The sequence below is a fragment of the Rosa chinensis genome, chromosome 3 (assembly GCF_002994745.2).
Source record: "Rosa chinensis cultivar Old Blush chromosome 3, RchiOBHm-V2, whole genome shotgun sequence".
Classification (NCBI taxonomy): Eukaryota; Viridiplantae; Streptophyta; class Magnoliopsida; order Rosales; family Rosaceae; genus Rosa; species Rosa chinensis.
Window position 1 is genome coordinate 16,295,820 of NC_037090.1, and position 11,056 is coordinate 16,306,875.

The 11,056-nt window shown below is 36.6% G+C and overlaps 1 protein-coding gene across 1 annotated transcript; it reads left to right on the plus strand.

The window, feature by feature from the left end:
• Positions 1-351: 351 nt before the first annotated feature.
• Positions 352-1,495, plus strand: LOC112195418 (tryptophan N-monooxygenase CYP79A68). The gene is made up of 2 exons (XM_024335851.2): positions 352-784; positions 889-1,495. The coding sequence occupies exons 1-2, from the start codon at positions 421-423 to the stop codon at positions 1,434-1,436; spliced, it is 912 nt and encodes a 303-aa protein (XP_024191619.1). The 5' UTR covers positions 352-420; the 3' UTR covers positions 1,437-1,495.
• The last annotated feature ends 9,561 nt before the right edge of the window (positions 1,496-11,056 follow it).

The window sequence follows — 11,056 nt, forward strand, 5'->3', positions numbered from 1 at the left end:
TAATCTAGTCAAATCCGTCAATCAGTCAGATTATTATGGCTAAAGTTCAAATAACCTGATCTTACTAGTGAGTTAAACCCATCAGTTGATAGAATATAGTTGACTATTTGACCATACAGTTAGGACTCAAGGATATGCTGTATCATAGTTGGTTATACAACTTAGGGCTGGTTTGGTATTGCTTTTGAAATATGCTTTTGATCCAAAAGTGCTTGTGGAGGACAGTGAGGCTGTTTGGTAAACTCCAAAATTGTTGCTTTTGTGCGGAAGCGCTTCTATGGGTAGCAGGAAATCACTATATAATGTGTGTCTTATCCCTCATGCAATTCATTCGGACACATCTAATAAAAGCCTCTCGTTCTTCTTCTTCTTCTTCATGCCTCTCTGCAAATCATAGCACCAGTCACTGCTAAACTGATCATGATTCCTATTATTGCAGTATTGCTTTTCTTTGCCTCATCCATCTTTTTAGGCTTTCTTATCCAAAAAACAAAGCGAGTAGTACTCCCACCTGTGCCACCTCTCCCTCCAGGACCCAGCCCATGGCCGATCATCGGATGTGTACCAGAGATGTGGAGGAACAGACCAGCTTACAGATGGATACATGACATTCTGAAACAGCTCAACACTGATATTGCATGTGTACGACTAGGAAAAGTTCATGTGATAGCAATCAAATCACTTGAAATTGCCAGAGAATTCTTGAAAAAACATGACGTTGTTTTCGCATCACGACCCACTACTATGGCTACTCACTACTTAAGTAATGGGTACTTGACAACAGGTATATATAGACTAAAGTTTCAATATAAATTAAATATGGTCTATCTTGCATGTGTACGTACGTTTAATACCAATCTTTACTACTCGTGACTCCTTACCCGACAGCTTTTGCACCTTTGGGAGAGCATTGGAAGAAAATGAAAAGAGTTTTGGTTACCGACGTGTTGAATCAGTCCAGACTCCAGTGGCTACTCGATAAGAGAAACGATGAAGCGGACAATCTTGTGAAGTTTCTCTACAGTCAGTGCTCGAACAGTGAGAATGGTTCGGTGGTGAATGTGAGAAATGCAGCCCAACATTACTCAGCGAATGTGATAAGAAGGATGATCTTCAACACGAGGTACTTTGGCAATGGAAGGGAGGATGGAGGACCAGGACTTGAAGAGAGACATGTCTCTGCGCTTTTCACAATACTCTTGCATCTCAATGTGTTCTATGTATCCGATTACCTTCCATGGCTGAGACCGTTTGACATAGGTGGGCATGAGAAAAAGGTGAGGGATGCTTTGAAAATTATCAAGCAATATGAGGACCCTATTATAGATGAGAGAGTACGAAAGTGGAGGTGCTCTAATCAGGAAAATTGGATCAAGGAGCCTGTAGAGGAGAACTTGCTCCATGTTTTCATCTCTCTCAAAGGTGCAGATGGGTAGCCTTTATTATCAACTAAAGAAATCAAAGCACAAATCACTGTAAGATATTCTTATCTCTACTACTATAATTGGAGGCCCTCTTTTGGTGCCAAAGGGATTCACCAAATTTTGACTTGACTATAATACCCTTCAATAACATAATTATCAAATTAAATTAATAAAATATAAATAAATCTCTACTACTATAATTTTTTTTAATCTGGCTCTACTAATTAGATGCCCTCTTTTGGTGTCAAAGGGATTTATCAAATTTTGAAGTGCCTATAATACCCTTTAATAACATAATTATCAAATTGAAAAAATATAAATAAATAAAATAGTGAATTAAAAAATAACCAAGCCACCACTATTCCATGTCTAAAAAATAAATAACTACTATTCTTTTTAGTCAATCTATTTTCCATTAACATCACAATATCACCCGTGAGAAATGCGGGCACGTTGCTAGTATAGATTAACAGGCCATAAGGAGTATCGATTTAAAATATTGTAAGTTAGTTAAGTGATGACATTTATGATTGTATATTCTCAATTCAATGAATCATTCAATATAAAATTTTATTCGCCAATTTGTTCCTTAAAAAAAGGTGAAACTAATTCTTTAGGGTTTAAGTTTTGGCATGTTAACATTTCTCATACATGTCCTTTTTCATGTAATATTTACTACTTGGAGAACTCATATATAGTTTAATTATTTTTTTTCTTTCAATGTTGCTTTTGAACCGATTCACAAAAGTTCTTTCATTTTTCATATAGATAGACATAAAAAAGTTTATAGAATCGGACTAGCTACCACTTCACCACTCATGTGGTAACTAGGAAAAAGTCCATATTAAGATAAATAAGATCCTAGCTTGAGTAAACTAAAATAGGTTCTTGTTTGAGTAATCAAGTCCTAAACGTGCAATTGCATGTATTTCATATGATAACATAGTGTAGAATTTTCCAAACCAAAAAATTGTACAATATAATAATGGGTCCGGATTAAGGGACACAAAATTGTACACATTTTTTTACACTCTTTGTGAGCCCTTAAATTTTAAAACATTCAATGTTCTAGATTAAATGTGAGAATGACATTACATAAATAAACAAAAAAATTATAATTTATTTTTCAAACAAAATAAATAAACTTTTCTTTTCTGAAGAACTGTAAAATACAAACGTAAAGAATACAGGAAGTAAACAAATAGAGCACAACAAAAAGAAAAAGAATTAAGAATAGAACAACAAGAACAACGAACACCAGATCCCCTTCCCTAAGCTCCATCCCCAAACTCTAAATGTTGGAGTTGAGATTCAAGATGATTTGTGAATCGCCCCTGTGCACTTTTTTTTACGTATGTTGAGAACTCCATTAACACCAAACAAAGAAGAATACCACAAGGGATAGAAATTCCAAATTTCCAACCCCGTACAAGTTGAGGGAGGATTATGGGAAGCATCAACAAAGATTAGAATGAGATATCTGTTTAGCAATTGGGAAATTGATTTCTTCTGTTTCACATACAACAAAATTGCATATCTTATGATTTTAGTCTATCATATACAATGAATATCAGGTACATTTGAAATTTTGAATATTATAGACTGAATATTTCAGGACTAATTCAATAAGAGAAACATAGTGACCATGATTTAATAATCTTAATTGAAGGAGATATTATAATAATCAAACTTAACACGTAAGAGTCTAGATATAGGTTAAAAAAAGCAATAGGTAAAATCAAACATACAAGATCGGGACGTTTCTCTCTCTGAGAAAACCCTAAGGAGGTGGCTTCAAGACTCTGTGAGCATGCTCATTCGGTGGCGGCCCTAGCCTAGTGATAGGCGCATTTTAATGTGATATTTTAAATGTTAATTCCTCACATTTTGCTTAGTTATTCCTTAACGAATCGATTTTTAACTTAATTTCTAATTTTAGGTACATTGGAGTAGATGAAGAAGAAATGAGTGTTACGTCCATAATTACCTAGAAATGATGGAGAAGAATGAAAATGCACTAAAAAGTCAACCTTGAATATTTTCTTACTCCGGCTAGGAGAATCAGAGCCAAGCAAGGAAGAAGGAGCGGCCACCTGACCAAATGAACTCGAAATGAGCTGAAACTCTCCAGATCCATTCTAGACACCCAAATGATCATTTCTTATGAAGAGTGTCAGAGAAAAATATGAGTGGAAGGCCTTCAAACAATCAGCCCAATTTTCTACAGAAGCAAAACCGGAAAACTTGACCTGTAAGAGGTCCAGCAGCATTTCCGGCCCAACCACATATAATAAAGCTCTGAAAATTTGTGAGGATGATATACACTCATAGTGGAACATTTTTTATGAAGAAGTCGAAGGCTCATTCTGAAGTTTTGATGGAGAAATAATTGAAGGAATAAAGGGGAAGAAACTGACCTGAAAACAACTCAACACCACATATTCATGTTTCCCACCCATATGAAGAAAGCATTTCTTTTTCCTTGGATACAATTTTTCTACCCTAAAAGATCATCATCACTTCCACATTTCTTCACCTTCATGCTTTGCTTTCATCATTACCTCATCTTTTACATATTTTACAAACCACTCTCATACTCCACTTTCATTATTTTTCTTCATCTCATCATTTCACTCTTCTTTTTCTTCCCTATTTAAACACCTTCTCCTCTCACTCTCAATCACCAATTCCTTCATCCATTCCATCTTCTTTGTCTCTCCATTTCCTTTCCATTTTTCTCTCCATCCTCTAGTGCATTCAACGTTTCAAGCAAGGGAGAAGAAGAAGAAGAAGGAGCCGTGAGCATCATCATCCATCCTCCACCTTGAAGCTTGCTTTCGAGATTCAAGAATCCATAACGTTTCATCCTTCATCCCCATCTCCATCTCACTGTGTAATTCAACCTCTTTCTTTGTAATCTTGCTTAGTTTCGTGAGAATTGTTTTTAGTTAACATTTATGTTTGAACAAGGTTTATATTCTGAAATTTTATGATTGAATAAAGAATTTCGATTCTTATGTTGTGATTCCAAAGTTGCTTATGTGTGATTGTTCGATTGAATTTGCTTGATAGAAAACTTTTATATGTTTATCTTATTTGGGTCGACACTTATAGGATTTGCATGTAATTGGTGCTAGGTTTAAGAACATGAAATCGACTTTTCGTTTTGTGTAAACTTGAACCAAAGTAGTAAAGGTTTTGGACAAAGATCGAATTTAATTAACGAGGATTGCAATTAGGTGGACTTTTCCATACTAAGTTGTACACTTGAGTTGATAGCCTTTCTCTATGTGTAATGCGTTAAACATGACATGATTGACTAGCTTTCTAGGGTTTGATTGCATGTTTAATAGGATTAATCTAGGTGCTTTCGCTTAGGTTAATTAGCATTGAAAAGTAAAAAATGGGAATTCATTTGCTTTCGAATGTTTCACATGATCAACTCCTCTCTCATGACTTAGATGAACAATATTAGGGTTTGAATCAATTTTAATCATATGTTTCGGTTTTTGATCTTTGTTCTCTCACTCCATTTTATTTTTATGTTTTTGCATTTTAATTATTTTGTTAACTTAGTTTTATTTTCGAAAATCCAAAAACAAAATCCCCCCTTATTTTTGTTCACTTGTATATATTTATTCTTTATTTTATTTTTGTAAATAATAATTTTCTTTATTTGTTTCACAATGACAGGTGTACCCTCAATCCCCGGAATAGAACGATCCCTATTTGCTTATACTACTAACGATATTTCAGGGTTAAATTGCGCGCTTCCCAAGAGCACATCAATTTTTGGCGCCGTTGCCGGGGATTGAAAAATCACTTGTTAAATTGTGTCATTTATTGTATATATTTGTTGTTTAAAAATTGTTTGAAACTTAGTTTAAAATTAACTAGGATGTTATTTATATTATTGAACACGAATTTTAATTGTAGGTTGTAAATTGAGAGGAATAGGTGAAGTCTCTTTTGTTAATATTGGCCTAAACCCCTTATTGGTACCTAGCTCAGGTCCCTTAAGGTTGAGGGCGGCCTTTATTAACACTTGTTGAACTGTCTTCACACTTATGAACTTTTTCATCTTAGTAAGAAAGCCTATGTGAAATGGTGTCTAGGAAGGGGACAACGTTCATGACGGGTTTTTGAATCCAGAAGTGCTTGCAAATGGGCCTAAACCACAATGTGGGAGTAGCTCATGCCAAAATGGATTTTTCCTCTCGTGTTCGCCCTCCCCCACCTGGCCATTTCAGTAAGGTTGCCCAAACGATTTGAAAGGGAGTTTGTATCTAGGCGACTATACTTGGGCCGCACGTCCACTTGATTTACCGCTTGGAATTTGATTCGATATCAATAATGTTTATAATAAAAAAAATACTTGTGAATACTCTATACGTGTAAATTATTTTGTTGTTTCACACTTTAAACTTGTAAAAATACTTTTCACGTTTTATACTCACTTGTATACTTAACTTGTGTCTTATGTACAATATACTTGTTAATTATACTTGTAGTTTGTAATTAATAGTTATACTTGTTTTTATTTTGTATTTCTTTGTTAATTATAGTTACTAACTTTATTTAATGTAGGTACCGTCTGGCTGCAAGACGTAAAATACAAGCGCTACTTGGGAGGCAACCCATGCAAATCAGATTTGCTTTCTCTTTCCCTATTTCTTTTTATTTTTCAATTTTTCTCTTTAGTTTTTATTTTAGGATTTGTTTTCGTAAATGTCTTCTATCTATGCTTAGTTATTACATTGCATGCTTTTAATTGATTACATTGAGGATAATGCAATATTTAAGTGTGGGGGAAGAGATTTATATTTTTGTCTTTCATTTTGAGTCCTATATATATATTTGTCTTTTATTTTTGAGTCCTTTATATAAAAAAATAAAAAAATATATATAAAAAAAAAATTTGCATTCATTCAGTCTCATTAAATTCAGCTATTTACAAAAAAAAAAAATATATATAAAAAAAAATATATATATATATAATAATAATAATAATAATAATAATAATACTAAGCCATGTCTACATCTCTGTAGGAGTTGAGACTGAGCTCAAGGGAAATGTGAGAGCCACCGCCATAACCGCTACCTCCCTCGGAAGTAGTCTTCATGTTGCCAAAGATGTCCTCACCATGCATGGGGAATAGTGGAAGGGTTTCAATCTCCTGGTGATATTCTCCTCGTTGTTCCATGATCGATCCATCAACACCATAGCCGACACGTGACCCAAAGTTTAGATCAATGGATCTGTCAGTGGATCTGTCATTACTAGTAGAACCAGTGGAACCAAAATTGAGATCGAGAGATCCACCAACCGGAACGTTCCGAAATTCCTTCAACTTCTGCCTCTCACGAGCCTTGAGGTTCTGGAACCAAAAGAAGACGTTTTTGTCCTCGATCTGCCCATACTGTTTCAGATGAAGGCAGATCTCTTGAATCTGCTCTGGAGTTGGGTACTTAAAACCCTTATCATAGTAAAGGCCCTTGAGGATTCTTAGTTGAGGCGGTGTGGGAGCCCACCGGTTATTAGTCCCGGCTGCTTGGTTGTTTCCTCCATCCTCGATTTGTTGCTGGGTCTGTTGCTCCATTAGTTGCAGAGTTCGTGGTTCCATGTTGATGAAGAAAGGATTTGAGTTTCGAAAGAAAGGCTGAAGGGTTGAGAGAGAAAGGCTGGAACTCGGAAGAATTTTCTTTTGGAGTGAATAGTCGCTCCCTCAGAATGCACCTATTTATAGAACGAGTGAGCGGATCTCCACCGTTGGATGGACGATCTCTGAGATTAAATCTACGCGTTGGATTAAAGTCACCCGAAAACACGGAAAAGCTGTTGGTGCGTGGAAGACACGTGGGGGAACCAAACGAATCTCGAGGAGCTGTGACAGACAAGCTACAGCAGAAAACAGGTTTAATTGCCGTGAATCAAGGAAAAGAAAGGACGCGTGGGGGAATCAAACGAATCTCGAGGATCCGTGACAGACAAGCTATAGCCGAAAGCATGCCATAAATCCAGGAAAAGAAATGAATATTTACACGTGGGGGAGTTTCTTGGGCCGTGAACTATCATAACTCTTCTCCTTCCCGGAGAAGCTTTGTTAAAACCGTGTGCCTGTTGAGATTTCTACCCTATTTTGTGCTTTACATATACATCCTTTTTTGTCTCCTCCAGATTTTACTAAGGTTTGTCTAAGCGTGCAGTTTCAAATTCCTTCTACTTCCTCATGGCTCGAACCAAGGTAACCCCTCGCAGGGGCGTCAATCAACGCCGTGTTCTCTCTTTGGAAGAAGAAGGTCGTCAAGCGGCCACTAGAGCTGGGCTTACTCGTCCATGGGACCATCGTCCTATCCGTGAGCGTACCCGCAGTCCCCCTCCTCTGCCTCGTCACTCTCCCAGACTGCATCCCGGAGAGTCTTCTTCCTCACCAGCTGCTCGTGCTCCTCGGCCTATGGCCACCCTGGAAAGCTTGTCGGATTCGATTGATGATTTGCGTTCCTCTCTCCGCGATGGTATTATGGTGACAGATTGGAGAGTCAATTGCATGATCGATTACATCTCTGAGATGAACTGCTCTTTGATCCGCTGTCACACTGCAATAAACAAGCTTGCTCAGGAAGTCAATAACTTGCAGAGTTATCCTCCTGGGTTTCCTCGCAAGGACGCTACTGCATCACAACATGAGGACCCGCCTCCGAAGGCTGAAACCAGCAAGAGGGCTGCCACTCGCCAGCATACCGCTCCTCCAAAGGAGTAAATGGAGGTACAAGTCTAGGCTGAAAGACTTTAAACATTAAGCGCTGCATGGGAGGCAACCCATTTCAACCGTAGCTGTGGAGGAGACATCAAACGCAGATTTGCTTTCTTGAACTCTTCCTTCTATTTTATTTTCTTAAATTTTAAGTTGTTTTAGGTTTCGTTGTGTTCATTTTCTCTTCTATGCTTGATTTATGCTTTGCATGATTTATATTTGTTTATACATTGAGGACAATGCATGAATTAAGTATGGGGGACGGATTATTGCTTTGTTGTGTTTTTAGTAGTTAGTATATAAAGAAAAAAAAAAGAAAAAAAAATGTGTTTAACAAAAGAAAATGTTGTGATACACTAAGGTATATTGGATTAAACATAGTCTTGAAAAAGGGTAGCTGTTTCAGTCCTATTGCACATCGAGACTCCCTGTTCCCGTACCTAAGTGTTGAAATTAAATTAAATTGTAAAAAAAAAAAAATTGTTGGTTTTAGAGTGTTTTTGTTTGTTTGAGTCTTAGGATGCTCCTAACGTCTAGGATGAACATGTCTCTGAATTCATGGCTGAAGGTTTTCACAATCAAAATAGAACTTAATTGAATTATGTGGTTAATCGACATTGTGATGCTTGTATGAAGATTTGAGATAGGATTGTAACTTGGTTCATTAAGCATGCTAGGATTAAGTCTAATTCATTTGACCCGAAGTGAGCTATTGAGCTAAAATACTTTCTTTTCGAGTGCTTAATTGATAATTCCAGAATTTCGTGGCTGTATTTGCAAAACCTCATCATTCTTTGAAAATCCAATGATCATGTGCCATAGATTTTAATGGACTAGAGAATACTAGAACTCGATTGTTGTGACTGTCAAAACTTGTATGCCATAATATGCACTGATCCTGGATATGATAGAAGGCATTAGGGTAACCACCAAAGCCAAACAAGCATGTGTCCCCAATTGTGCCCGTCGTGGGACTCCTTAGAATGAACCCCTTTGAGCCTACGTTGAAAACCTTTATTTCATCACCCTCACTACCCTACCATGAGCTTAGTACAGGATATCTCTACCCTTGTCTTAAGGACTTAGTAGAGCATGACATAGTATGTAGGGGTGACGATGAAAGACAAGTATGGGGTGGGAAAAATCCAAGAAAAAAAAAAATTTTGCCTTGAAAAAAAAAAAAAAGAAAGAAAGAAAGAAAAGCGGCAAAAGAGAAGAAAAATTGAAAAGAAAACTCTTGGGAAAATGTTGAAGTGTGGTTTTGGACTTGCAAATTTGTAGAAGGCTCAAAGTTAAAAATTATGCCTTTGTCCATTCCCATGTTGGTTAGAGTGAAGGTTTGGCCCAAAACAATGATATTTGGTCTACAAAAATGATGACATAAGGTGGTCCTTATATGCTCTGCTAGGTCCTTAGGATTTTTTTGTATCCTTAATCTTCATTTCGAAAACCCTAGCTTAGCCCCATTACAACCTGTTTTAAGTGCTGACTTGATCCTTGAGATGGGCAGTCTTTGGTTAGTGGAGTCAGTTACGCAGTCGAGCTTATGGTTTAGGTCCATTTGTGCACTTAGTCATTTCATGAGGTCTTTAAAAATTCTTCACAAAATGCTTTTATTGATGAAATATGCAAGCTGTTTGTTGCCTTACAATTTGTTCTCTTGCATATACTTGAGTGTGAAGCTTTTAAGCATAGCCATTTCTGAGAGAAAAATCGAGAGTATGCCCTGTGAGTTTGGATTGGACTTGTTCGAAACATGCTATCATTCACTGTATAACTTAAGTTCTCCATATCTTGCTTAGTCATATGAATGTCACTGGTTTATTAACCATGGAATTATCTTTGTGATTTTGATTAAGTGTTTAACGTGAAAGCCATGAGTTTGGAGTCTCTGAGACAACAGTTAGGAGCAATAGAGTCATTTACTTGCTTTTTGTCAAGTCTTTGTTCTGTTTTGGATTTTTTTTGTTTTGTTTTGCTAAGGGACTAGCAAAAGCTAAGTGTGGGGGAATTTGATAGGCGCATTTTAATGTGATATTTTAAATGTTAATTCCTCACATTTTGCTTAGTTATTCCTTAACGAATCGATTTTTAACTTAATTTCTAATTTTAGGTACATTGGAGTAGATGAAGAAGAAATGAGTGTTACGTCCATAATTACCTAGAAATGATGGAGAAGAATGAAAATGCACTAAAGAGTCAACCTTGAATATTTTCTTACTCCGGCTAGGAGAATCAGAGCCAAGCAAGGAAGAAGGAGCGGCCACCTGACCAAATGAACTCGAAATGAGCTGAAACTCTCCAGATCCATTCTAGACACCCAAATGATCATTTCTTATGAAGAGTGTCAGAGAAAAATATGAGTGGAAGGCCTTCAAACAATCAGCCCAATTTTCTACAGAAGCAAAACCGGAAAACTTGACCTGTAAGAGGTCCAGCAGCATTTCCGGCCCAACCACATATAATAAAGCTCTGAAAATTTGTGAGGATGATATACACTCATAGTGGAACATTTTTTATGAAGAAGTCGAAGGCTCATTCTGAAGTTTTGATGGAGAAATAATTGAAGGAATAAAGGGGAAGAAACTGACCTGAAAACAACTCAACACCACATATTCATGTTTCCCACCCATATGAAGAAAGCATTTCTTTTTCCTTGGATACAATTTTTCTACCCTAAAAGATCATCATCACTTCCACATTTCTTCACCTTCATGCTTTGCTTTCATCATTACCTCATCTTTTACATATTTTACAAACCACTCTCATACTCCACTTTCATTATTTTTCTTCATCTCATCATTTCACTCTTCTTTTTCTTCCCTATTTAAACACCTTCTCCTCTCACTCTCAATCACCAATTCCTTCATCCATTCC

Excerpts from the sequence above, each read along its gene's own strand:
- LOC112195418 (XM_024335851.2), top strand. The coding sequence starts at position 421 with ATGATTCCTATTATTGCAGTATTGCTTTTCTTTGCCTCATCCATCTTT. Across the intron at positions 785-888 it reads TAATGGGTACTTGACAACAG|CTTTTGCACCTTTGGGAGAG; the intron begins GTATATATAGAC and ends CTTACCCGACAG.